This window comes from Neofelis nebulosa, chromosome 4 (genome assembly GCF_028018385.1).
Source record: "Neofelis nebulosa isolate mNeoNeb1 chromosome 4, mNeoNeb1.pri, whole genome shotgun sequence".
NCBI classification, from domain to species: domain Eukaryota; kingdom Metazoa; phylum Chordata; class Mammalia; order Carnivora; family Felidae; genus Neofelis; species Neofelis nebulosa.
The window spans coordinates 169,541,390-169,569,351 of record NC_080785.1 but is presented as its reverse complement, the minus strand read 5'-3'; the positions used below and the strand labels follow the sequence as shown (position 1 = coordinate 169,569,351).

The window sequence follows — 27,962 nt, the reverse complement described above, 5'->3', positions numbered from 1 at the left end:
GCCGCCGCCGGGGGCCGGGGGAACGCGGGGGGGGCCCCTCCCGGCCGGCCCGCCTCGGTTTCCCCAGACCGCAGGGCGGCCGGTCCGGGCGCCCTAAGGCCCGGCCGGTGCCTCCATGCCCCCTCCGGGCAGCTCCCGGGCTTGGACAGGGGCCTTCACCAGCTGCCCCCAAGCACCCGGCAGCGGAGACCGCTGCCTCGCTGGGCTCACGCCCCCCAGGCCCCGGCCTTTGCTCACGCTACCGCCTCACCTGGAGTGGGTGCGCCCCCTCGGGACCCCGGCCGCCACCGTGCTCCTTCTCCTGGAACTTTGCCAAGGGGTATGGCTGCCCCCGACACCCCCATTCTTTCCTCTCCGGGCCTGCGCCTGCACCCCTCGGCCCCGCACAGAGGGTGGGACACACGCAGGGCTCGCAGGCAGGGGGTGTGAGGCCCTGGCGAACCCTGTGGGGTCAGGTGTCCTCTTCCCCGGGAAACAACTGTTGCTTTTAGAAAACCCACTTTGGGGGCGCCTGGGTGGCTCAAGCGGTTAAGCGTCCGACTTTGGCCCAGGTCATGATCTCCCGGTTCGTGGGTTCGAGCCCCGCGTCCGGCTCTGTGCTGACAGCTCGGAGCCAGGAGCCTGCTTCCGATTCCGTGGCTCCCTCTCTGCCCCTCCCCCACTGGGGTGTGCATGCGTGTGTGTGTGTGTGTGTGTGTGCATGCGTGTGTGTGCGTGCGCGTTCGTGCTCTCTCTCAAAAATAAATAAGCTTAAAAATTTTTTTAAAAGAAAAGAAAACCCACCTGGTAGGGTGTTTGTGCCCCGTAGCCGTCACTTGGCTGAGAGGAGCAAGCTGGTGAGGCGAGCCTCGCAGCATAGGCTGGGGGGGCATGGACACACGAGGGGCTCTCGCTGGGGAGAGACCCCGGGCCACGGGCCTGGTCAGGGACAATGAGGGACCGCGGGGTCCAATGCTGCAGACGCAACAAGGCCACCATGGCTGCCCCTGTCCTGCCCGCACCTCACGGCCAGCAGACGCCCGAACCCCAACAACGGGAGGGGAGGGCCGGGCCTGGCTGGGCCCACCGCGTGTGCAGGGGAAGCGCAAAGGGCGACCAGCCGGCAGAGAGCCGCTCGACACCGTCAGGCAACGAGCAAACGCAAACCGAAACCCGTGAGACACCACCTCCCGGCCGGCCGCCGGGACCGCTCCACTCAGCTGACTACGGCTAAGCGTCAGCGGAAGTGGAGGAACCAGAACCCCGGCTGGCGGTGGGGACGAGAAGCGGGGCGGTCTGTCTGGAAGACAGGCCCGCGGTCAGTTCCTCGTCAGGTCGACCCCAGGGTCACCACACGACCCCGCGACCCCGCTGCCGGGTCCACACCCGAGGGACACGAACACTCACGTCCACACAACCCCCACCCGCACGCCCACAAATGACCATGTCCCCCATGCACGCGCACAGATGACCGGGTCCACCGCGCACACGCACGTCCCTCGGCCGCCAGCAGGGGCGAGGCACCCCCCCCCCCTCCCCGCCGCGGACGAACCCTGAACACGCGACACTCAGGGAGCCAACCAGACACGAGAGGCCCCACGGGGTGTGAGTCCGACTGTGTGAAACATCCAGGACGGGCTCATCCACGACGGGAAGGGGGCTCATGGGGGCCGGGGATGGGGAGGTGATGGCTGATGGGGACAGGGTTGCTTTTAGACGAGGAATGTTCTGGAATTAGAGGTGGTGGTTGCACAATTCTGTGAATTTACTTAAAAGAGTGGCTTTGGGGCGCCTGGGTGGCGCAGTCGGTTAAGCGTCCGACTTCAGCCAGGTCACGATCTCGCGGTCCGTGAGTTCGAGCCCCGCGTCGGGCTCTGTGCTGACAGCTCGGAGCCTGGAGCCTGTTTCCGATTCTGTGTCTCCCTCTCTCTCTGCCCCTCCCCCGTTCATGCTCTGTCTCTCTCTGTCCCAAAAATAAATAAAAAACGTTGAAAAAGAAATTAAAAAAAAAAAAAAAGAGTGGCTTTTACTATTTTTTTATAACAGTTTTTATTCTTTTTCTTTTTTTTTTTTTTTTTTAAGTAGGCTCTACACCCAGTATGGGGCTTGAACTCACCACCCTGAGATCAAGAGTCATGCACTCTACCAGTGGAGCCAGCCAGGCGCCCCAAAAGCATGGATTTTAAGGCATGTGGATTCTCAGTTTTATTTTCATTTATTGATTTTTTAAAGTTCGTTTGTTTATTTATTTAGAGAGACACAGAGACAGTGTGAGCAGGGGAGGGACAGAGAGAGGGAGAGAATCCCAAGCAGGCTCCCGTGTCAGCACAGAGCCTGATGCCGGGCTTCAGCTGACGAACCGTGAGATCGCGACCTGAGCCGAAACCAAGAGTTGCATGCTTAACCAACTGAGCCACCCGGGCGTCCCGACTCAGTTTTAAATGCGTATTTTTGAGAGACACACATGGGGCAGAGAAGGGGACAGAAGATCCCAAGCAGGCTCCGTGCTGACAGCCCAACGCGGGGCTCGAACCTACAAACCGTGAGATCGTGACCTGAGCCAAGTCGGACCCTCAACCGACTGAGCCCCCCAGGCGCCCCAGTTCTGACTCCGTTTAAAAATAATCACTGGGAACTGAAATAAAAGATGAACGCAGTGCCTGGGACAGGCTCTCGTTATTAGATTTAGCATAAAGTCCATCAAGTTTCCAGCACAGTTACTGACCTTTGAGTATCTGTCCCCCAAATCTCGGCACCAGACTGATAGGCAAGGGTGGCCCTGAGGAGACAGGGAAACCGGGTGGGGGTTCTCACACCAAGAAGTCAGCACCCTCAGGGCTGTCCTGCGCCCCCCCCCCCCCGCCCCCGGTGGCTGTAGGCTGTGTGGGTCTGCTACGTGTCTGGACAGGGGTGGAGGGGCCGAGGGGGGGGTCTGGGCAGAGGCCCCGGCACCAGTGTGAGTGGGGTCGTGACCAGGGACGTGACTGGTTCCCTCCCCGTCTGGCTGCGTCTGGGCTGCAGTGCTGTCTGGTGGGACCCTCTCTCTGGCCCCAGACTGACCCTCTGCCCTGTGGCCAGGCCACGTACAGAGGGGTGGGCGAGGCCCAGCTGCCCCGGGATTCCCAAGACCCTCCCGGTCTGTTTTGGGCTCTCCCCTCCCCACTAGGCCCCCACAGCAAGCCTGTGCCCAGGTGGCCTGCGTGTCCTGACTTACGGCAGAGGGTGTGGTGGGCATTGCAGGCTGGAATGTTCCTGTTGAGGGGTGAATTGTGTCCCCCCCAAATGACATGTCCAAGTCTTGACCCCCTAGTGCCTGTGGAGGGGACCTTATTTGGGTATAGAATCTTTGCCAATACAACCAGTTAAGATAAGGTCGTACAGGAGTCAGGTGGGCCCAATCCAGTGACTGGTGTCCTTGTAGGAGGGAAATCCGGACACAGGTGCGTGGGGAGGCAACCATAGGCCACGGGGGCAGGCGCCACTGCAGGTGGCACAGGCCAAGGGACATCTGCAGCCCCCAGGACCCTCCCTCTGACCTAGGACTTGTGGCCCCAGAACTGGCGCCAGGTCTCCCCGCTTGCGGTGCTCTCTGGGGGCCGCCCCAGCTCCCACGGCCCCCTGAGACACTGCTGCCATAGCCCACTGTCGTGGGGACAGCAGCCTCCGCCAGAAAAGTGACCCTGACCACCCTGTTGCCATCAGGAGAGGCTGGAGCTCTGCTCCCTGTGGCCAGACCCTGACCAAGGGCTTTTCTGCAGGCCTCACAGCCCCTCCCTCCCGTCCTCGTCCCTGTCCCCGGTTCCCGGTGTCCGGTGTCCCAGTTTCTGTGCAGAGACCCTTTGGAGACACCTGTGCTCCCTGTCGCCACCTGTCTGCGGCCCTTAGTACAGACCACGGAGCGGGGCTTCCTTGGCCATGGCGCTAGGCATGGACCACGGAGCTGGGGGCGGGGGTGGGGGTGGGTTCTCGGCCGCGGCTCAGAGTGAACCGACGGGCTTCCTTTGAGAGGAAACCTCCCTCTCGCTCGGTTTGCCGATGCCGGTAACTCCTGGGAGCCTGCTGGCGGGGCGTGCCGGGCCTCTGATCCCTGCTGAAATCCATTTGCAGAGCGTCCGTGCCGCCCGCCCCTCACTGGAGAGCTGCTGAGAGTTCGCAAAGCACTTTTCTGAGCTGTGACCTCATCCTGGCTTCCCAGAAGCCCCAGGCCAGCAGACGGAAAGTGTCCTCACTGAGTGGATGCGGGACCCACCCGAGACGCCTGGACTCTCAGGGTGGACGCCCGCTCCAGTAACAGAGTGAGGGGGGCTCAGTGTGTAAAGAAGTGCCCTCCCCCAGAGTCCAGCTGAGACGTTAGGGGCCCAGGTGACCTTGGGAGGAGGGGTCGGGACAGCCCCCACTCCCAGGGAACGCGCCTGCGGGGGGCGGGCGGGGGAAGCAGTGAGGATGAGCACTGGGGGTGTAGCAGGGAGGGTCGGGTGGTCACGCCCACAACCAGGACCCCAGATACCAGGTTGGGGAGAACGCGGGGGAGGGCCTGAGGGGCGGGGCAGCGAGGGCTGCAGGCACGAGGCCTTGGGAGGGCCGCGCTGCGACGTTGAGTCCTTCACCATTTCCCCAAGTACCTCCCCCCAATCAGATTCAGGTCCACAAAGAAGCCGGTTACCGATGTTCGCAGCAGCACAATTCACAGTCACCCAAATCCACGCTGTGGGAACAACCCAGATGCCCAACGAGGGATAAACGGACACACACAACACATCCACCACGGACGCGCACGTCCACCGAGGACCGTGTCCACCGCGCACGCGCACGTCCCTCGGCCGCGAGCAGGAGCGAGGTTCCCACCCCCGCCACCCCGCGGACGGACCCTGAACACGCGACGCTCAGGGAGGGAACCCGACTCGAGAGGCCACATGGGGTGTGAGTCCGCGTGTGTGAAACGTCCAGAACAGGCTCATCCACTGCCGGGAAGGGGGTTTCCTTTTGGGGTGATGGAACATTCTGGAATTACATGGAGGTGGTAGTTGCATAACCCGGTGAATTTGCTAAGTCAGTGAATTGTGTGATACGCAAATCATATCTCACCTAAAAGTAAAGAACGAGTGAAAAGCCACGCACTCACACCCAACACACAGTGCTCCCGGGTGGTGGGAGACCCCACGTGGGGCCCCTCGACTATCCAGGTCGCTAACAGACGTGGGAGCCTCAGTGGCTCTGTGCCACGCACAGTGAGAAGGGGCCCTTCCCTGGGGAAGCAGGTGGCATGAAGGCTGAGGCAGGGACTTCAGGGAGTGGGCCTGGGCCATTCCTAGTGGCTACAAGGGAGGACACAGAGGGACAGAGGCTCCGACAGCCAACACAGAAGCAGCGGATAGCACCTGACCGTAGCCCGTGTTGTCGCCAACATGACTGAGTAAGGGAAGGCACAGCTCTTCCTACGGAAGACCTCCGGCTGATCGACACGGCGGAGCAAGGACAGAAACGTCTGCCAGCCAGACCCCGTGGCGGCCGTCACTGCAGGCAACGTCTACCGGTGCCTGGTGAAATCCACCCCCCTCCCCACCACAAGGGACCAGGGTCCCTGACGCACCCTCGCAGGGGGAGAGGGGAAAATGGCAGCGACCTGACAGTGGATGGGGGACAGGGAGGCGCGGGGCGGTGGGCGGAGCCGGTGCCGGTCCCCAACCGGGGCTGGAGGGTAGGACCGTTAGCGGTAAGGCACACCGACGCCAGCAGGCTTGGAAGTGACGCCCCAGGAGGACGCGGCGCCCCGTCTGCGGGACTCCTGTCAACAACACAGAACCCCTCCTTAGCGTGAGGGCCCCAGGCCAGCCCATGCAGGGGCCCTCGGCGGCGACCTACCAGCTCTCTACAGAGGCCTCGGGGCCCCAGCCCCGGCCCTCTGGTCAGTCACTGGTGCTGTGCGGGGGCTACTCTCTGTGCCGTGATAATGGACCGTGGTTCCAGAAGACAACAACGTGCCAGGACACTGGGCAAACGAGTGACAGTGTTCGAGAAGTGTTGGTACTGTTTTTGCAACCTCCCTATAACCTAAAGTGCTTTAAAAGTCATCTCGTCACGAAAACCTTAACGAACAAACAGAAAAAGAGAGTATCAGACCTTAAATTTATAGATAACCCCTGGGTGCATGGGCCTTCCGAACTGGAACCTGGGCCCCTGGGCTCTGGGCCTCTGCAGGGGGCTCGTGGTTTGAACGCCAGGCCCACCCCGCAGGGCAGAGCCACCTCAGAGTGGGGGTTAGCCTTGACCTCCTGCATTCCTAACAGCAGGGTTCCCCAGGATGTGGGCCCCACCTGGTTGTCTATAAAACAGGAACCCTGGCGTGCCTGATGGACTCAGCCAGTAGAGCATGCAACTCTTGATCTTGGGGTCATGAGTTCAAGCCCCATTTCGGACATACAGTTTACTTAAAAATAAAATTAAAATTAAGACAACAACAACAAAACAACAACAACAACAACAACAACAACAATAAAACAAGGATCCTACATAAAGGCGTGACCAACCTGCCACCAATGGTCCTGGGTCTGGGTCGGCTCACGTACAGAACCAGGGGAGGTTCCTGGTTCCTGGTACAGAACCCGGTACCCCTAACATCCAATGATTCAGCCCTAGGCACAACAGAAGGAACAAAGGCCCTCAGACAGCAAAGCTAGAGCCAAGACCAACCACAGGACTGGGAACCAACGCCATAAGCAGTCCCCGGGGAGATGGGCGTGGGATGCCGACCCCAAGGAACTGCTCCGTGCCCCAAAAGGACATTGGGAGAGAAGCTTTCTCTTTGCAGGCAACAAGAGTCACACAGCTCCTCTCCTTTCTCATTTTGCTTTGGCTGCTAGGAAACTCAGAGCTCAGGTTTAGTTAGGAGGAGGTACGTTAAGGCCTGCAGGCCTACGTCCACTCCTTGCCCCAGCCCAGCTCTGGCTTTTCTATTCCAATTTCTTCTGACTTCTACAACAGTGGGGACATTTCGAGAGTGTGCCAGGGGCCACGTGAGGGCTTCACATGGTCCATCAGATTCCTCTTGCCACTGTAATGAACTACCACAAACCTCATGGCTTAAAATAGCACACGCTTATTACCTTATGGTTCTGGAAATCAGAAGTCCAAAATGGAGAGCTATGCTCCTCCCCGGGGCCTCAGGGACAGCCCTCTCCCCCCTTTTATGGCTTCCAGAGGGGGCGCATCCTGGGACCACAGCCCCTCCTCATCCTCATGGCCAGCAGCGCGGGGTCTGCCTGTCTCTCTGCCTCTGACCCTCTGCCTCCCTCTCGAGAGGGCCTTGTGAGGCCTCCGGGCCCCCCGGAGCACCCAGGGTTACCCCCGCCTTGGGGGCCTTGACGAGGTCCCCTCTGCTGCGTGAGGGGACAGGTCCCCAGTCCCACGATCAGGACAGGGACGTCTTTGAGGCTGTCCCTTTGCCTGTCACCATGGTGATGTTATTTGGTCAGTTAGGAACGGAGGGTGTCTGCGGTGGGTCCACTGGCTGAGGCACAGCTGTGAAGGGCCTCGAATGCCAAGCTCGGTCTGGCCCCTTCCTGTCCTTGCTCACAGGCCCAGGGGTCACGAGGGAGGTGATGGAGACCCACAGGGCCTCAAGACCCTTCACCACATCTGAACTTTGGTCTCACATCTGTCAATCCCACACTTGGCACGGGGTGAGATTTTGTTTGAAGAAGCGGCTTTAGAAAAAAGATCTGGGTTCAAGGTGCCCCCGGCAGGGTAGGCTCCCGCCACATTCAGCAGATGCTCAGTAGGTATCCGTGGGATGGAGGCAGCTGAGCTCCCCTGCACGTGATGAGAAACGGGCGCGGTGGCCCCCGAGGGGGTCTTGGTGGAAGAAAGCGTGTCTGCTCCGGGCAGAGCCAGGAGCAGCTGTGCAAGCCGAGTACATGAGACACCGTCGGGGGACTGGGGCCAGGGCGGCGGGGGGGGGGGGGGGGGAGCCTGCGTGCACCCGAGCCTCAGCTTCCCCGTCCGTGCGGCAGGTCATGCCCCAGCGTGGGCGTCAGCATCACGGGACGCCACGTCTGGATGTGGAGCTGTGTCGGGGACACGTGCGGAGGAACTTCATCGGGGCTCAGAGCCAGGCAGGGCCGCCAGCCCCGAGGCACGGCAGGCCAGAGAGGGTCTCGGGCCGCGGACGGACCAGCTGCGTCCCGGGCTGGGCGACGGCGGCCGCCAAACAGAGGGGCCGGGGCATCCCTTGCGGGACGGGGCCCCGTCCGCAGGGCCCTCCCATCCCCCTCCCACTGACTCCTCACCCTGGGAGGTCTGGGGGCCAGATGAGGCCGGCGTGCGCCCCCAAGGGCCAGGGGGGGCCCCTGTGCTCCCATCTCCTCCAGGCCTGGCCAAGTCGTTTCCTGGGCGGCCACAAAGCATCCCAGATGGAGAGGGAGGACTTAAACAACACACCGGTGTGCCCCAATGGCCCTGTGGGGGAGACACCCCAGGTCAAGGTGTCACGGGCCGCGATCCCTGGGAGGCTCCAGGGGAGGCCCCTCCTGCCTCGCCCAGCTCCTGGCATCCCTGCTCGTGGCCGCGTGGCTCACTCTGCCTCGGGGTCACGTGCTTCCTCTGTGTCTGTCTCTCCTCCTTTAGGGTTAGGGCCATCATGATCTGGGATCACCTCATCTCCATCTTGAGCGAAATGACACCCACAGAGACCCTGTTTCCAAAAACGGTCTCATTCCGAGGCTCTGGGTGGACCCGGATTTGGGGGACACTGGTCCAGGCTCCAGATCCCTGCCCGGCCAGGCCGCGTGGACAACGGCCAGCCTCCTGAACTGCGCTTGTCTGGCTCTAGCGGGTTTGAGCTGACAGGTCCGAGCCACAGCCTCCCAGACTGCCACCCCCACAGGCCCCCACTTCACAGGGAAAACAGGCTCAGGGGAGCTGAGCCTCTGGGGCCCCCCAAGCTGGCCGGTTCCCAAACTGCGTGCCACAGCGAAACCACTGGGCCCGTGGATTCCAAACTTCCCAGGGAGACCACGCTGCCCGGCTGCCGCCAGCCCCAGCTTCCGATCGCCCTGGGCTCCTTCCCACGAATCCTCTTGCGGCGCCCGGTGTCCGGGCCGCCAGAGAAGTCGCGTGCCATTAGAGACGCCTGCCGGGGAGGGTCCCCCCGATTCTCCAAAAAAAGAGATCACACGTATCTCTTCCTTCGGTTTGGGTGGGTGACGCTCTCCAAATAGCTGCTGTTTGGGGACATAAATGCCAACAACGGGGTTTGTGCCGGACGGAACGTCGTTCTGGCCAGGGGCGCGGGGAACACGGCGGACCCTTGCCGAGACGCTAAGTAAGGCACCCAGACGGAGCAGGCGCGGGGGCCTCTGCCCAGGAGAGGAAGGCGCTAAGGTCTGGGAAAAGCGGATCAGATGCTCCACGGTACCGCCCCACAACCCACGGCGGGGGCGTGAGCGGCACGCGGACAGGTGTGGCCCCTAGCCCAGCTCTCACGCCGCCGGGAAGCCGCCCTGACAGGCCCACGCGGGGCGTGGCTGTGAGTCGGGAGCCCTCAGGCCAGGCCTGCAGTAGAGGGGAGCACTGGCTATTCCCAAGTACAAGCCGGGGCTCCACGCGGCCCTGAGCCCAGCCCAGGGCCTGGCCAAGGCCACCAGTGCGTGGCACGGGCCTCCGGGAGCACGTGGGGATCGGAGGGTGACTCTGGCTCCAGGCCCCTACCTGAGGAAAGTCGCCTGTCTTTGGCAGGAAGCTGGGGGTGGCGGCGGAAGGTCCGCAGCTGGTGTCCGCGCAGGGCTGGCTGACGATGAAGGAGGCGGAGTTCACGAACTGGCTGCGGGCAGACAGGGAAGGTCAGCCATCAGGAGCCTAAGGGAGGGCTCTGGCGTCCGAGACACTCAGCTCGGAGCAGAGGCCCCCGTGCCTCCGTCCCGGAACACAGTGCCCCGGAGAGACCTCAAGCCTCTGGCTCCGTGCTCCGGGTCCTTTCCATAGGCCATTCCTCGGCCTGGTTGTGGGCCCGCTCCCCCGGCCAACTCCTACTGACTCTTCAAAACCCAGGTCGCCATTGCCCTCTGCAGGCAAGCGCCCTCCCCGCTCCTTTGCCCCCAAAGTTCTCCCCCGCTGCCCAGGGCCACCCCCTGCCCAGAGGGTACCCACAGAGCCCTCCCAGGATCCTTCACCCCTCCCACCTTTGCCCTTTTTCCTGGCGGGCTCTTTCTAAGACAAGTCACGGCCGGTCAGTCTCGGCTGCCTCCGTGTGGCCAGGGCGCAGCCCACGGCCCCCTCAGCAGGACACTGAAGCCCCTCACTTGCCACGAGCTCTAGTTTCGTTTAACCAGTGGCTGCAGAGCCACGGAAGGCCTCGAGGGCACTGTGGCCACCCAGCGGGACGTGGCGGGGCTTGCCCGGACCCTGGAGGCCAGAGGAACTTACTGGCTTTCGCTGGAGAAGGCTGGGTACGGCGTGGGCGAGAAGGAGCTCCACCACGGGTAGTGCAGCATGGTGTTCTGGAACAGACCAAGAGCGTCAGGAGGGGCTGCCCTGTGGAAGGGGCGGGGGGCTCCTCAGTGAGGAGGGGGTGAGGACTCTGCAACCCCGTCCAGGTAGAAACGTCACCCTGTGGCGTCCCACCTGGGTCACCTAGGAGTCACTTAACCACCTGACAGCTCGGGGCCTCAGTCTGCCCATCGGCATGGGAGAGCCCACCGAGGGGAACTCGTCCACACCCGTGAAGGGCTCGAGCCCGGGCCCGGGCCTGGTGTGCCGCTGCTGTAGGCCTCTCTGTGGGCAGGGCGGGGGTGGGCAGGTGTGACCCACCTCTGGACTGGAGTGCCTCCAGAACCCCTGAAGGGGCCTGGGCAACCCATCCGAGGGTCTGACCGGGAGCCCCCATTTCACACAGGAACCAGGCGTGCTGGTGGGCCAGGGACTCTGCATGGAGGCCCCCCGTTCTAGAAAGCGCAGGGTGGGACTGGGCGAGAAGCAAGGCCGCATGAGCTCCCCCCTCCAATCCAGCCCCGAGGGAGGCGCCCGTGTGGTAAAGAGGACTTCGTTAGAGGGGCTCCCACCAGCGCCAAGGACCGGTCCCCGCCCCAGCCCCCTCCCGGGACGGGGGAGAAGGGACAAGAGCCTGGCCTTCTGAGAACTCCCTCTGGCCAAGGGTGTTCCTGGAAACCCCCAAGCCTGTCTGGCCCAAGAGTGCAGTACAGGTAGGGGTCCTGGGGAGCCTGCTTTGAGAAACACTGATGGGAGGCTGGAAGAATGAGCCTGAGGTCAGCGGGGACTTGAGGGGCCCTGCACTGGGCTCTGACCGGACCGACTCAGGGTGGAGGGCTGTGGACACTCACGCCCCCCGCCTTCCGTACGAAAGAAGTGGCTCGTCCCACCTTGACACACAGCCTGCCGAGCAGGGGTCCCTCCCCTAACCCACAATGCGGCCCACATGGGACCATGTCGGGGAGGTCCCCGACCAGCGGTGGGGAGAGGCCTGCTGGCGGCCGTCACTGTTCCCTACTTGTCCTAGCCGGTTCTGCCAGACGGCATGTCCAGAGACGGAAGCGCAGCGGCCTTCCCGCTGGTCCACGCGGGTCCTGCTCCTCAGCGAGGCCGCCGGGAACCGATCCCCCAGCCACCGCTTCCTCCCGCTCACGGGACCCGTGAACGACAGCTGGCCCGGAACCAGCCCAGATGGCTGGGAGACCAGGCGCCCTTCTACGTATGGCGCCTGTGTCTGGGAGGGAGGAGCCGGCCCTGACTTCCCATCACTGTGCGTTTCCCCCCAACACCCCACCCCTGCAGGGCGGTCGGTGGCCAGACGTCCAGCCGCAGAGAGCCAGAACTTAGGAAGGAGAGACGCACGCTCCGCGAAGGGGCTGTGCCTGCTCTTCTGGCGTCTGCCCGGGCTGTAAGATAAGAGCAGCTCCAGCACCAAGGCTGGAGGAATCATGGAGGAATCGCCGTGGAAGCCTCCGGAAGGCTCCCCCTCCAGGGCACTCCTGGAACACTTCCACAGCAGAGACCATACTCAGCCGCTTCAATGAACTGGCATAAACCATCCCAGGCGCACACGTGGCACCGTGGGCACACAGCAGGCAGGGCCGGCCTCAAGGCTTCAGGGGGCTCCCGGCGGTGGAGGGCCTTCATTTACTCAACCTTCTCCGCCGCACCCAGAACCCCAGGTCTTCAAGGACCTTGGGGCTTCAGCCAGGAAGCCGGAGGGTGGGAGGTCACTCCTCCCCCAGCTAAGGGGCACCGCACAGCTGCCAATCAGAGCCCACATCGGTCTTTCCCACTTGAGGCCGGAAGGGTGGCCACACCTTTAGAGGGCAGGCCCCTGGGTCATGATTGGTCCAGAGAGGAGCCCCTGAACCCAGCCAGCCAATCAGAGGTTTCCTTGGGATTTTCCACTTAAGGCCAGAGGTACGTCTTTGCCTTTAGAGGGGAGGCCCCTGGGACATGATCGGTCCAGAGATGGATGCCTGACCCCTACCAGCCCATTCGAGCCTGCCTGGGGATTTCAGGTGGAGACGGAGAGGCTGGCCTCTCCTGGGGAGAGGCAGGCCCTGGGACATTAATCCAAGGCTGCCCAGGCCACCTGGAAGCTGATGTAAGGAGAGAGCACTTTCACTAGGGCAGCCGATAAAATACGGCTGCCACGTAAAATACAGGGTGTCCGGTGAAATTGGCATTTCTGATAAACGACAAACAATTTTTAGTGTAAGCGTTGCATAGAACACACACGCTAAAATATCACTTGCGTTTACGTGAAACTTAACGTGTCATTAAATGTCTGCAGTTTCAGTTGCTAAATCTGGCCACCTCAATGACACTGGCAGTCCTGGGGTAGGTCTCCTTCTCCTGACGGTGGCTCAGCCCAGCCAGGACAGATGAAGGGGAGTGGCACCAAGTATCCTGACCACACCGACCACATACACGCTCAGCGTCAGCGGGAGCTGCACCCAGAGTGGCCCGGGTAGGGGGCAGCCCTCACAGCTGGTAGCCCACCAGGGACAGGCTCAGTGTACAGCCTGGGGAGGAGTGGCCCAGCCTCAGAAAGAGCCAGAGTCGGGCTCGGAGAGGCACATCCCTTGCCATGGGTCCCCACGGCAGCCCAGGCGTGCCCCCTCCTCCCCGTCGGCATACGGGCCACCATCGAGAGGGTGTGGCCCCAGCCCAGAATCTGTGACCCTACCCAGTGCTCCTTCCGACCCAGGAATTGATTCAGAAGGACACCCTCCTGCCCAATCCATGGGGACGGGGGGGGGGGGGGGGGGGGGGGCACACAGTGCTATTTATAGCAGCAGAAAACTGGAATCACCCCAAAGGCCCAACAATAGGGAAATCATTAAGCAAGTTATGGGATGCCGACAAGAAGGAGTCCTGCAGCACTATTAAGAATGACAAAAGCACGCTCTGAGACTTCAAAGTGGCGGGACATAGAGCCCACACACTGACTGCCAGGGGCCAGATGGCAGGTGGGGAACAGGAAGGCATCGCCATGACGACGCGGGCAGAAGTTCAGAGGGGAGCAGGGGGACACGGAGGGTCAGGGGACTTGTGGACACAGCTCCAACAGGAAAGGGAGAGAGAGGAGGCACACGGTGACGTCTGGGACCCTGGCCAGAGGCGCTGGACGTCAGCCGAGGCCTGGAAGTGTTACCTTCGGGGGTAACTCATTTCTGCCTTCCCCAGACTGACGGCTCACCTACACAACTTCTGTCCCGCGCCTCTGACGTGAGGGTACCACGTGGGCACATCTGGACGGAGACCGAATTCTGCTTTCCCAGGTTCCTCCTGATGGTTCTGGGCATCGGGCCCTGAGCTAGCCTGACCCCAGCGGCCCACTTCCCGGCTCCTCTCAAACCCAGGCTCGATCCTTGCTCTCTCTTGCCACCTGGCCCTCCTCCCGGCCCCAAACCAGCAGGACCGAGGGGCAGACGGCAGCTGACGCTTTCCTGAAGGAGGGACCCCGTGGCAGCCCCAGCCACGTGCACCCCTTGCCACTGTGTCCCGACACCCTTCTCCCTCCCTTCCCGGCAGCTCGAGTCTCTCTACTCAGAAACACCATTTGCTTTTCTACAGGAGAAAGAACCCTGGTTTCGCCCCAGAAACTGGGAGCGGGGGGGCTCCAGGCCTGACTTGGTGCACAATTCTGAACCCTTCTCTCCACGGGGGCCTTTGCAGCTGCTGGGACCTGTGGTGGTTTTACTACTTGAGATACTTCACTAGCTGTCAGGACCTAGGAGCAACTGAGACGCCCTCCAGCAGGTAAACCGGTCCATAAACACGCAGTGGCCCGGCCCAGACGAGGGAATATTACTCGGCACTAAAAACGGGCCATCGAGCCGCACAGAGACACGGAGGAGCCTCAGACGCACAGCACTCGGTGACAGAAGCCAGGCTGAGGAGGCGACACACGGGGTGGTTCCCAGTCCAGGATGTTCTGGACGAAGCAGGACCACGGAGGCACGGCTGTCGGGGTGGGGGAGGGTGAATGGGAGGAGCACAGGAATTTCAGGGCCGTGGGTCTACTCCGGACGACACCGTGGTGGTGGGCAGGTGTCCGTGACATTCGTCCAAACCCACGGGGTGTGCCGCACCAGGAGTGACCTCGTGTCCGCTGTGGACCGTGGTTCGTCACGTTCGGTGCTGGCTCATCCGTTGTGATAACTCAGCAGGGTCACTAATGAAAAACGTTATCGATGGGGAAAGTGGGAGAGGTGGAAACTTTCTGTCCAATTTTTCTATAAACCCTAAACTGCTTAAGACACAAAGTCCATTAAATTGAAAATAGGAAACCTTGGTAAAAAAGTCCACGTCACAGAGGCCCCAGCCCCTGTCCTGCAGGGAAGGCGGCGGCAGCCCAGGCCTGAGCGTCTCCCTGAGGGCCCGTCACGGCCTTGGCAAACAGACCTGACGGCAGGCGGGCACCCCGAGGCGTCCCCCTGCCGGGCCGGGGACTGGGACGTCTGCTCGAGGCCCTGGAAAGGGGAGCTGCGGCCGCACCCGACCGCGAGGGCAGCGTCCCGCCCCGAGGCCGACCGCGGATGGCGGGGGCTCACCTGGACGCCGGACCCGCACAGCGGGGTCTGCAGCGGCGGCGGGCTGTACAGGATGCCGCCCGCTGGCGGGGGTTCGTGCTGAGGAAACTCGCCGTCCATGGCGGGCCCCACTGCCAGCATCGGGCGGCTCCACGACCCAGGCCGCCGAGGCGTCTATCTGGGCTTCTTGCTCCTGGGCGGCGGCATCATGACCTGGGGGGAGAGACGGCACATCCCGAGGTCAACCTCTGAGGAGTCCCTGCGAGGCTGGCGCCGAGGGGGTGGGGTCAGCAGAGCAGGCCCCTGATACGGGAGGGTGTGAGCCGAGGCTCCCCCAATGTCGCAGCGGTGACAGGCGCCCCTCTGGGTTCCTGGACTCTTCCCGGGGGCTGTGCTGGCGCAGGGAGGGGGCCCGGACCCCAGCTCAGCCTGAGCGTGCTAGGGTGCTCGAGCAACCCCTCGGCTGCCGGGGCAGGAGCGCACGCGCCCCCCCCCCCCCAAGTGGGGCTCCTGGCCACAGAGAGGGGCCTGAGACAGAAAGACCAGCCCCGGGGACAGATCTCCAGGACGGTGGCAGCCCTTCCAGTGAGGCTGGGCCACCCGACCGCTTTCCCTCCCTGCCCATCATGCGACCAGCTCAGGCCCTGGGGGGATGCTCCGGCCATCTGGGCCCCAGAGCGAGTAGCAGAGACAGCTGATCCCGCGGGCCTGGCTCTGTGACCTGGCATGTCTGAGGCTGTGAGGCAAAGTCCAACTCAGCAAGCACCTCCAGGCTGGGGGCCAGTCCTGTCCCCCTGCAGCCAGAGCAGGTTTGCAGAAGGGGCTCTGGGGGAGTCAGGGCCAAGCTGAGCCAGGAAGTGGTAAGGACACACAGCATCCCCACTGAAAACGTTCCTGTTCTCGAATGCAGGCAGACCCAGCCGGGAACATGCCTGCCATAAGAGCCGACAACAGATACACAGGATTTCCCACACGATTTCCATCTGCCCCGTGGACTGTGGCCTAGGCTCCCCGGCCCCCCCCACCCCCCCGCACCACTGCTCCTGGCTGAGCCCGGACCCTAGGCCGGCCCCTGCGCTCCTCAGTCAGGCAGTGGCTGAGGACATTAATCACCGAGGGGGGCAGGAAGGGGAGGCAGCTGCCACTCCCGGCCAAGCCCTGGATGAAGAAATCCTCGGGACTTCCAGTAATCACTGTCCGCACACGGGCAGCTTATGCAATCCCTCAGGGGGTGGGGAGGGGTTGCCTTCACCCCAAGCTCCTGGCCAGAGAAGGGGCCCGCGGGGCCAAGCTCCAGCCAGCTCCAAGCCTTGGTGCTGCCCTGCTCGCCTCCACTGCTCTGGGCGAGCCACGGGCTCACACCTGCCGGGAAGACGGCGCTTCCCTCTGCCTCGGTGGCCCTGGCCTGCTCCGGCCTGTGCCCTCCAGGCTCCTGGCTGGGGACCTGGTGGGACACAGACCTGGAAGCCGGGAGTGTGAAGTCCTGAGGTCTCGCTCCATAAACACACAGCTACTCGGTGATTTGGGGGTCTCAGCCCTTCCTTTTAAAGATTTCGGGCTCAGGCAGATGTGGTCAAACCCAGCTCAGCCTTCTAACAACTGGATTATTATTTGACAACTCAGGGACACCTCAGCTCCTCTGAGCCCCGGTTTTGCTCAACAGGAGAACTGAGTTGTTTGGAGGTGCATGGGCAAGGCTGGTCAGGCACTCAGCAGAGCCCAAGGCCCCAGCAATCCAGGGACCGGTTAGGTGACCACTGGTTTCACTGAGGCCCCAGGAAATCTCCTGGATTTGGGGGATACCCCTCGAGGGGGCTCTGCCCCCAGCACCTGGGACAGAAGGCAGGCAGGAATGACCTTAATTCAACAGAGGAAACATAGAGCCGACCACAGGCATTGGCCAGCATCCCCTCAGCCCTGGGGTTCGACCGCCCGCCCCTTCTCTGCAGCAGGTGCTTGAGATGTGTCCCCCACCTGAGGCCATCTGTTAAACCCTGTCCATACCCCACGTGTCCCGGAGTGAAGCTGAACCCCTCCCACAAACAGGTGCTTCCAGGCTCTGCAGCCACTGAGCCCTGGGCTGCCCCTTTAGAAAAGCACCATCCAGAGGCCACAGGCCAAGGAGCACGGTGGTGCTGTGGGCAGCTTCCCGGGAACCCGAGAAGAAACGAAAACACTTATCCACATGAAACCTATACACACACGTTCACAGCGGCGTGAGTCACGGCGGTGTGAGGACGGCAGAACCCAAGGTCCGTAAGCCGGTGAGTGGATAAACACAATGTGCCCACCGCGCACGCGCACGCCCCTCAGGTGCATCTACCGCGCACGCGCACACCCCTCACCCGGAGCAGGAGCGAGGCGCCCACCCCCGCGGCCCCGCGAACGGACCCTGAATGCATGACGCTCAGGGAGGAAACCCGACACCAGACGCCACGCGGGGTGAGTCCACGTGTATGAAACGTCCAGAACAGGCCCATCCACGGACAGGAGCGGGGCTCGTGGGGCCGCGGGAGGAGTGGGGGTGATGGCTGGGGGCGGGGTTCTGGAATTAGGCGGCGGGGATGTTCGTACATTGTATAGTGGAAAACACTGAATTGTACACGTTGAAAGACCCGGTTTTACACTATGAATTTCACACTGTGCCCACCACCACCCCGTGCCCCCAGAGGCCACCCTACAGTGCCCCCTTCCTCCAAACCCCCGGGGGCCAGTGTTACCTGTCACCGCTGCGGCACCTCCACAGCCTCAGGCTTCCTGTTCCCCCATCCCCCCAAAGCCCTGGGGCAGCCCCCAAACAGCCCTCCTTCTGTTCCCTCAGACTCCAGCTGTCCTGACCCCCCGATTTCTGGCCTCTGCTGACCTCCCCTACCTCCTGCCCTTTGAACCCTGCCCTAGGCCCCGGACCCCAGAGCACCAACGCGCTGCATGCCTGGGACTTTCCAGCTGCCCCAGGACCAGCCCCGCGAGTACCAGGTGGGGTCTTGGGGCACGAGGGGAGGTAACAAAGGCTGGCCCGCTGGGTCAGAGCTCAGCACCCGTGTGGTGGGCCCGGCGTGTATTTTTAGAACATCCCGTGACAGGTGAAGCGTGGGTGCTCACAGAGGCCTACGCTTCACAATCGTGGTTTGTGTTCAGACAATTTCCTTTTGAGATCAGGTTTTCGAATGAGTCATTGTGAAAGAAAAAGATCAAGGAATCAGTGGCCCAGACAGGACAACGGGGCAGCGCAGCATGGAGGGAGGCCAAGGCCTGGAAGAGCCCGTCTTTCTCATACGCCCCGGGCCGGCAGGCACCTGCGGGCACCCAGCCTCTCTGCCAACCCCCTCAGCCCTGTGGGCCTGCCCCCCAGACGCTGTGAGCAGGCTGTCCCGACCCTGATGGCTGCCCAGACTGCCTGCCCGCTCCCACTTGTTACCTTGTCTGGACCCCGCCAGGCCAGGACGATGTCGTCCCCTGCCCTGGGAACTGTGTCTCTGGGCAGCAGGGACTGGCTGGCCTCCCACAGGGCACAAGACGGTGGCCTCTCTGGCCGTCCTTCCACCTGGCTCTGAGTGAAGATCCAGGGATACCAGCAGGGGTCAGGTGGGGGAGGGAGGGTGGGGGGACGGGGGCCCAACAGAGGCTGGCCAGGGCTCTGTGAGGCTCGGCTCTCAGGGCAGAGGCCCTGGTAAAATCCAGAGGCCTGATGAGACCCCAACTTGGCCCACCAGGACTGTCTGGGGAGGGTCTGCCTGTGGACTCCACACCGAGCGACGGGTGGGGAGCCGCGGGTCAGAGCCGGCCTGGGGCTGTCCCAGTGGGGGTGCCCAGGAAGGGACACGGGCAGGGGCATCCAGAGAACTCCTCTGCTCCCAGACAGAGGGGCCCAGCCAAGATGAGCTGTGCAGGTGTCAGAAGGAGGCAGGCAGCCGGGCAGGGTTCCACGTGGAGGGGAGACCCCACGGCCTGTGCTGGGGGCCCCAGTCCAGAGCAGAGATCCTACCTGGGCTCCAGGCATAGCTCAGCTCTCCCAGACCCTCCGAGGGAGCGCACCCCCCACATAGTGGCCTTCATGGGTGCTCTGGGCCCAAGGACGAAAAGGAAGGGGAGGGAGGGGCTAGGGTCCCCAGGGAAGACGTTGTGGGGGCTCCTGCCTCCCTCATCTGCTGAGGCCAGAGTGGCAGGCAAACAGCAAAGGGGGCGGGGGCCGGACAGGGTGCCAGCAATGGGGCAGGAGAGGTGCGGGCCACGGCCATTCCCTAGATTCACATCCACTGGGAACCTGTGAACGGGGCCTCGCCTGGAAATAGGGTTTTAGTTGATGCAATGAGCAAAGATGGGGTCCTACTGGGGTAGAGTGGGCCTACTGCAAAGACTGGTACCCCTATACGAGGGAGATTCAAACACAGACACAGAGGAGATGGCCATGTGACCTTGGGTCACAGCCCAGGCCCTGCCACACCTTGACCTCAGACCTCTGGGCTCCAGGACTGGAAGAGAATAAAGCTCCGTGGTTTAAGCGGCCCACTGTGTGGTCAGCAAACCCCAGCTGGAGCCACCCCAACCCTCAGTCCGAGTCTCTGTGACCCCGGGAGCACTGCCGACCAGAAGCTCTGGGCGAGGCTGGCGGCAAGCATGTGACCTCGGATCTCTAGAGTTCCCAGGAGGCATCCGGAACGCAACAGGTCTGAGATGCCTAAGACAGGGCAGGAGCCCCGGCGCCCGGTGCCCAGGTCAGGCAGGGCAGGAAGGGGGAGCCCCTGCATCGGAGACCAGGACAAGGTGGGCTGGCCCAGAATCCCCATTTGAGAGCACAGCTGTCCAGGGGTTCAATTTCCAGTTCTGTTCTCAACGGGCCCCCAGAGGCCCATCCAGACCCCATTCCCCAGGGGCCACATCTCAACTGAGGAGCTCCCGCGAATGTCCGGTCCTGCCGTCCTGCGGGGACGTGAGGCCCGGCGCCCCCGCACACCTTCGCCTGGGGGGCCGAGCTCTGGCTAGCATGGGCGGCGGCCACACCGGGCTGGACGGGGAGCCTGGACGCCCCGGCCCTGGCCTGCGTGGTCAGCATGCGGCTCGGTGCGAGGCCGGGAAGTGGACAGAAAGTGCAGGTGGCTCCGGCAGGAGAGACACCACAGGCCCGTGACCCCAACCTGACGCCCAGAAGCGACAGCAGCACGCAGGGCCCCGCTCGCCACCTGGGGTCGGTGGGGGGGGCCAGGCGGGGGCGACAGACCCGGCCCGGCGGAGCACTCGGCATTGTGTCAGTGTTCTCTCGCTCGCCCGGGCAAGGGCCAGCCAGGAGGGCGAGAAACTGCATCCGGGGAAGCGGGACCAACCCCAGATGGACGGGACGACACCCTGTGAGGCACGGAGAGCCTTGAGCTGAGCTCTGGGGGAGCCTCGGGGTTGCCTGCGGCAATCCGTCCGCCTCTCCGGGCAGCACCTCTGCCGGCCGTGTGCCCACGGACCCCAGCCCGTGGGTCCAGGGTAGCCTGGCCAAGTCGGCAGCAGCGCCTGTGACGGCCCACGAAGGTCAGGGTGGAAGGACAGCCCCCGGCGGGGCGGGCGCTTTATAAAGCAGCCTGTGACAGACGCCGGGTTGACGGCAGCCCCGGGGACGCCAGTGAGGGTGCTCTGCCAGCCCCACAGGCACAGCTTTGGGGGCACACAGCCCTGCGCAACCCATCCAAGGGCCCAGAGGGGAATGGGGACCGGAACAGGGAGCCTCCTGGGTCATGGCTGAGGGCGCTGGAGTCTGGGTCTCGGGAGGGGCCCCCTGAGCCCGAGGGGGCTCACTTCCGGGTGTGGTCCAATGGTTTCCTACGGTGCTGCACCGACCCACCTGCCCACGGGCGGGGACCGCTGTTGCCGGCCAGCCCGCCCCCGCCACTGGGAGCGGCGCTCCCAGCCCGCCGCGTAAGGGTGCTAGGCCTTCAAACCTCTGTCCCCGACACCAACACCTCCTACAGGCGCTGAGCACCCCCCACGTGGCTTCTTCTGGGAAGTGTCTCTTCAGGTCTGCGCCTGCTCGCGGTTTTTAAGAGGCATCGTGCACCCTGAGCTTGTGGTCTCCTCTGACACCCACGTCTTCTTCCCGCGAGCAGGTTTTAGGGCCAAAGCCCACCGGCCCGACGTCCCGGTTCCTTGACAGCGACGTGCCCCGCGCGGTCTGTCCGTGCGGAGGGTGGTCTGTCTGTCCCGGTGCTTGCTGTCACCCCTGCTAGTGTCGGGCTTGCTTCAGGCCGGCTGGCATGCCAGGTGTCTCCTGAGCCCCCAGGGAACCCTGAGCAGGACAGGGCTACTGCTGCCCACACGGGGTCACGCCGGTCCCAGGTGTGCGGCCTGACCCGTCCCCACCCTCCTCAGGCTCCCGAGGGCCAGCCTGGTGCGAGACCATCGCCAGCGACCTTCACCCAAACCCAAAGAGCAAATGGTGTCCCATGAGAGGGGGAGGGCTCCTCCGGGCTCGGGCCGGTCCCGGGGACGGCGGTGGCGCCACGCGGTCTCACACGCCCCGTCCCGAGCAAACGCCGGCACCGGGCCGTGCCCGCCTCTGGGAAGAGGGCAGAGGCCCCCAAATCGCAGCAGCAGGAACCCCAAGCTCTGGGCGTCACGAGGCCCGGGCTCTGTGCTGGGTCCCTCTCGCGGGCAGACACAGCGTCCGCAGGACACAGGCCCGCATCCCTGTCGCCGGCAGCAGCACACGGAAGCCCCCCTCAAGTTCGAGCCTCTCACTCCCCTTCAGCCTCCAGTGAGGTTTTCTGCCTTTTTGGGGGGGGAGGGGCAGAGACAGAGGGAGGGAGAGAGAGAATCCCAAGCAGGCTCCACTGTCAGCACAGAGCCCAACACAAGGCTCAAACCCACGAACCGTGAGATCGTGGCCTGAGCCGAAGCCGAGACTCGGGTGCTTAACCGAGTGAGCCAGCCAGGCGCCCCTAAAGGTGCTCTGCTTTTGAGGACCTCGGGATAATGCTGGGTCCCTGGGGAATCCAGGGTCACCCCCACCTCAGGGGCCTCGAGGGACCTGGTCTCTGGGACTATTACTGAGCCAACCACACAAGTCGAGTAGAGCATAGCTCATAACGGACCAGCGGGCAGCCAGGCTGGCCCAGTGTCCCCCATAATAACAGTCTGTGGAGAACAGAAGCCCCCCGCAGCCCCTTCTCTGGGAAGCCTCCCAGAGTCCTCAGAGGAGCCGGGTGGGGGGGCGGGGGGCGGCTGGGACAGCACAGCCTACACTATGCAGGAATGTGGCCCGGGGCTTCCAGATGGGCTGGTTCTTTGAGAGACGCGGCAGACCCAGATTTGGGGGTGGCAGCCCCTGATTTCTCAAAGTTGGCAATCCAGCCGTCATGTCACACCCTCCTTATGTGGGGTGACTTCCTGCAGGTTCCCACAGTGCTGGGGGTGGGACCACCCAGTCCCCCTGTGACAATGCAGAACCCCTCTGCAAGGCTGTCCCTGATGGTCCCCGACACGGACCCGGGGCTCATTCGCCCCTGTCCCTGACGGTCCCCAAGATGCACCCGGGGGCTCATTCGCCCCTGTCCCTGACGGTCCCCAAGATGCACCCGGGGGCTCATTCGCCCCTGTCCCTGACAGTCCCCGGCACGGACCCAGGGGCTCATTCACTCCGAGCCCCGCCCTCAGGTGGCCGAGCACCTACAGGGCCAGGATCCAATCCTGGATACGCCCCCGGGCAGCTCACACATGCCTGAACGATGCCAGGAGAGGCTCCGATGCCTTGGGCCACAAGTGCCAAGCTCGGAACCACCCTGGGACTAGGCGGGGGCGTGCGTGTGTGTGTGGGGGGGGGTGTGTGGCTACACCCCTACCTCATAGCTTTCAGGGCAAGTGGCCGAGGAGGACCTTCCAGAAATGCTGCTGAGCTCTGGCCCTGTGCAGACCATGCGCGAACCCAGACACAGATTCGATGCCCACGGCACCCCAGCGGGAGACAAGAGTTTGAGCAGGTCAACGGGTCCACCTTCCCACGTCCACACCTGCCACTCACACGTGCAGCTGTCAGGGCGGAGGGGGGGGGCAGCCTTTCCTGAAGGTACCTTATGTAACATACCTTACAACGTGCAGAGGAAGACGCCACTCCTGGCACCCCCAGGCCACCCTGAGGGCAGGGATTTCTGCCCCACCTGGTGAGTCAGTGCCATAAAGGTTTACTGCTCTCTGCAGACCCGCTCCCTTCCTCCTGCCATCCCCATATCCTGTGTCAGTGGCCTCTGACCCTCTGGGTTGTGACTGCAAGGAAATGAAGGTGACCTGCCTCCAGAGTGCGGCACAGGTCGCTTTTGAAATGCAGCAGGCCTTGGAGCAAAGGAGACAGAGGCCAGTCCCAATGGGGAGTCTGGGTGTCTGCTCTCAGTGCCACCAGACCTGGTGACTCCCTTGCCATGGGGCTCTAGGGACAGGAGTCCCAGGGAAGGGCCAGCAGGTACCTGGTTCCACAGGGGCACCTGAGACGCACACAGACCTCGAGCCCCCAGGGACAGACTAAAGCCCAAATCTGCCATCACACAGCAGGGGCCACACAAACTCCTCCCCCCCCCCCTCCCACAGGACAGGTGCTTTGTGGGCCTCCCTGGGCCATGTCCCCGCCCACCATGCTGAGGACCACACAGCTGGAGGGCACCCCCTGCAGATGGCCCAGGAGGAGTCCACAGATGACTTTAGATGGGACCAACTCCCTGGGGTCACTACGCTCCCCACTGTCACCTGGCCTCCCGGCAGGGAGGTCCCCGGGCAATCAGGGCCGTCGAAGGACAGCCAGGACAGTGCAGTCGAGCACCCCTTCCCCTATCTCCTACAGGCCCCAGGCTTTATGGGGGAGCTCCCCCGGGGCCTCCCGCCCAAGGCACCCCTACATCAGAAGTCCAAACACCCCCACGACTTCTTACGTGATGCACACTGCACACCACGTCCATCTGCACGTCCCAGACGGCGCTGGGGTTCAGGAGCGGCTCCCACCCTTCATACAGTGAGGAGATGTCTCTTCCCGTCTTCCTCGTGGGGCTGGAAGGGGCCCGCTCCCCGACACCCGTTCACCCCCAGGCCACAGCACATGGGCATCTGACCAAGGACAGGCCTTGCTGTTTTGTTCTGTGAAGGCACAGTTCACAAACCATATACTTCACATATTTACAATATACAATTCAGTGGTTTTCAGTACATTCACAGAGTTGTGCAACCATCACCTCTATCGAGTGCCAGAACATTCCATCAGCCAAAGGAAACCCTGTCCCCCTCACCCCCACCTCCTCCCCAGCCCCCGGCCCTTACGAGCCCCTTCCTGTCCCTGGATGAGCCTGCTCTGGACGTTTCACACACATGGACTCACACCCCGTGTGGCCTCTTGTGTCGGGTTCCCTCCCTGAGCGTCGCATGGTCAGGGTCCGTCTGCGGGGCGATACATAAACAAATGACAAGCCTTATCTCTGCCTCCCCTCAGGGCCTGGCAAGACCGAGCAGCAGGTGACAGAGCCTGAGCATCAGAAATCACGTTCTCAGCCCTCGCCTGAGTCACCCGCCTGGCAGAAAGGGAAGCAGGGGACCTGCGGGCCAGCTGTCCCCAATGGCAAGAAGATGAAGGAAATTTGCACAGCAGGAGCGGGGGAAAGGGCCGCTCCAAGGGACCCCACTCAGGGGAGAGGGGACCCACACTCGCGAGGCACGTCATGGACACCAGGACTCGGGCCTGCACTTGGGCACAGGCAGAGCCGGGCGGACGGCAGGTGAGCAGGAGTAAGGCCAGGCCTGGGATGGTCCGGGTGACTGTGCCTTCTGGCTGCCCCGGGAGGCCTGCTACACCCTGGCTGTGACACTCCAAGCCTGCCGCTGACAAATCCCACGAACGTGACGCACGCTCTCTCACGTACATACAAAACACACACGCGTGCAGGCAAACGCACGCGGCACTGAGAGCACACTCACATGGGCACAGGTACAGAACTGGGCACGCAGGAGAGGCACGCACGGGTCACAGGACACATGCTGCACACACTCCCAGCACCCTCACAGGTGGGCGTGCACACGCACACACGTGCACACCCTGGACCACGCCGGTGCACACGCCACACCCAACACACACGTGCACACCCTGGACGCTGCTGGCACCTTGGAGGGTGCCCCCCACTCTGCACATCAGCCTCACGGTGTTTGTACTTGAGGTTACGTTCCCCACCAGCAGAGGAACAAGCAGGTCCCCACCCCCACCCGCGGCCATAAAGGCCTGTTACCCAGAGGAGACCATCCTGGGAGGGAGGTGGCCTCTGGGGACTGGACACAGTTGCCTCTTTATTCCCGGCCGAACTCACTCGGTCAGCGTTTCCGGCCTGGCCCCTGCTGAGGGGCCTCAGGGACTTTGCTAGAACTGAGCTGGGCCAGCCTCAGCTGGTCTCGCCCCAGTGGGGGCCAGGCCTGCGGGGTCCAGGAATCCAGCCTCGGTGTCCCCCCAGATCAGGGCAGTGACTGGCCCAAGGTCACGCGCTGGAGAACACTGGCTCTGGGCTGCTGCCTGCACACTTGTGGCTGGCCCCACCCCACTCAGTCTCCAAGGGACCTAGCCCACTGCTGCACTCAATCCCACAGGCTCTCCTGGAAATCTGGTCCCCCCACCCGTCTTCTAAGACTCGTGTACACACACGTGTACACACACACACACACACACACACACACACACACACACACCAGGCAGATGCTGGCTCCGGGCAGGTGTGAATAGGTGTCTGCTCAGATACTCAGAGCTAATCAAAAGCGCCCTCCCCCGTCTGAAATCACAGAACGCCTTCCCCTCAGTCCCCACAGCGGCTTGTCCCTGGGCGGGCGCGGTCTTGCATCTGCCAGGCTGCTTGGGGGCCTTCTGCATACCTGCTGGCATCTTCCCGACCAGGTGGGACCCTGGGGCCATTCACCTATCCTGCCTTCTCTGGCCCACCCACCCAGTGGCCCAGACTTCATATTCAGCATTCTCTATGAAGCCTCTGGAAATGGATGTCCTAAGAGGACCGTGGCCCTAAGCACACAGCTCTGGGCTGCACTCACCCACCTCTGGGGCCTCCCCTGGGAAAATCCAGGGTGCTTGGAAAGAAAGAACACAGACAGGCTGGCCAGTGGGCCCTGGTCTCAGCGTCCAAGAAAGGAGCACCCAGCGGCTGTGCTCACAAGGGTCCACGACTGCACAGTGCCCCCCACAGCCAGGCAGGGAGGGAAAAGAGAGGCACAGGGTCAGGTCCAGCCCTGGAGGAAGGGCCAGGCCTCACATCCCAACCCAGACTGGCCTCAGACAGTCTCTGCAGTACGGTGCCTTTGACAGGTGGCCATCTGTCCTCCCTGCAGGGTCTGCAGTCCTCGGGGCCCGAGCCCCATCTTCCTTCAGCCTTTCCTAAGCGTCTACGGGGAAGATCCACAGATCCGCCGTGCCCGGCGGCAGGTAAGCAGGCTCCCAGCTGAAGCCTGTCCTATACCAGCCCCCCTAGCCATGCCATGAAACACTCACTACCCCCCAAACTGCCAGATGAAGCTTCACCTTGGTCGGCTTCCAGGCCAGGCACCCTCCTGTGTGGGGTGCAAACAATGGCGCCAAGCCAGCGCGGCCAGGCAGCGGCCAGGCAGGAAAGTCCTTCAGGGCAGGCAGGACCGATGTCCGTGCTGGGAAGCAGAAGCCAGGGGTGCCCCAGACACGCATCTTACAGACTCAGATTTTCTTCCCCTTCAGACCATTAACCACATTATTCAGGGAGCCACCGCCTCCCAGGAGCTCCTCCGTGGCTGTCCACACCCCTACTCCCTGACTCTGGGTCCCCCAGCCTCCTGCTCCAGGGACCTGGGTGCTGGGGAGCAGCCCGGCATGGGCAGGACCCACCGCGGGCATCCCCTTCCGCACCCGCCCACCTCCAGCTCTCTGCCCACCTCCTCCCGTCCTCCTGTCCTTGGAGGCCAGGTTCCGATGCCAGCAGGGGCAAGACTCCCACCCAACACTCTGGGCGCAGTCAGCCGACCCCAGGAAGGCCCCCATCCCAAGGCCGTGGGCAGCAGGAGTGTCTGGACAGAGCCACTAGGAAAGCAGGAGAGGGCAGGAAGCGCCAAGGAGCCCGGGGTCATGGGTCACCAACATAGGAGAGGTCAGGAGGCACCCAGGGAGGAAGGGGCTGGGGTCGCGGAAGCGGGGGGGGGGGGGGGGGGGTCACAAAAAGGGGCAGTCAGGGAATGACGGAGAAGCGGTTGTGAAGGGGGTGGTCACACAGTGCTGGAGGGTCGCCGAGAAGTGCAGGGTCAAAGGTCACCGAAGAAGTAAAGTTTGGGGATCACTAAAGAGCGCGGGATGGGGGTCCCGGTAGGGAGGGGTAAGGGAATCACTAATGGGTGGGGACGGGGGTACCGAAGAGGGAGGGAAGTAAAGGTTGGTGTGTCGCCGCGGAGGATGGGGTCAAGGTTCACGCGGAGGCGGGTCGGGAAGGGGGGGTCACACAGCAGCACAGAGTCGGGGGTCGCGGAGCAGGGCGACTTCAGGGCTCACAGCTGAGCGCGCACGGGGCTTACGGCGGAGGGCGGGGTCGGGGGGGGTCGCTTAGGAGGGCGGGGTCAAGGCTCGCGGCAGAGGGCGGGGTCGGGGGGGGTCGCCGAGGAGGGCGGGGACAGGCCGCCGCGCTCCCTCCGCCTGCGGCCCCGGAACCCCGGAACCCCCGGCCCAGGACGCAGGCGGCCGCGGGGCGGGGGGGGGAGGGGGGGCAAGGCCGGGGCCCGAACGGGCCGGGGAGCGCGGCTCGGGCTGGGCGGGGTCGGCGGAGTCGGAGCGAGGGTCGGGCCAGACGCGCCTCACCTCCGTCCTGGGTCCGGCCGGGCGCGGAGCCCGCGGCGCCTCCGTCTCTCCGAGCTTCGCCTCGGCCGCGCTCACTTCCGGGTTTCGGGCGCCATCTTGGGGGCCCCGCTCACTTCCGGTCATGCCGCGGGGCGGAGCCT

General features: G+C 63.4%; 1 protein-coding gene and 1 long non-coding RNA gene across 7 annotated transcripts in view; both read right to left on the bottom strand.

The window, feature by feature from the left end:
* SBNO2 (strawberry notch homolog 2) overlaps window positions 1–27,962 on the bottom strand; it is a 49,676-nt gene extending 21,714 nt beyond the window's left edge. For 4 of the 6 annotated variants that reach the window (XM_058728584.1, XM_058728585.1, XM_058728586.1 and 1 more), the window contains exons 1-4: window positions 27,823–27,962; window positions 15,027–15,218; window positions 10,399–10,472; window positions 9,685–9,796 (exon numbers count right to left, since the gene is read on the bottom strand). In XM_058728584.1, the coding sequence (XP_058584567.1) occupies window positions 9,685–9,796; window positions 10,399–10,472; window positions 15,027–15,146 (306 nt within the window). In that variant the 5' untranslated portion in view covers window positions 15,147–15,218; window positions 27,823–27,962. Of the gene's footprint in view, window positions 1–9,684; window positions 9,797–10,398; window positions 10,473–12,740; window positions 12,993–15,026; window positions 15,219–27,822 lie in introns of those variants that run through there. The other 2 variants (XM_058728588.1, XM_058728587.1) reach the window with 2 other exon arrangements.
* On the bottom strand, window positions 2,198–3,219 carry LOC131510909 (uncharacterized). The gene is made up of 3 exons (XR_009261241.1): window positions 3,194–3,219; window positions 2,705–2,758; window positions 2,198–2,353 (listed from the first exon to the last, which is right to left on the bottom strand). It is a non-coding gene; the product is annotated as an uncharacterized LOC131510909 (long non-coding RNA).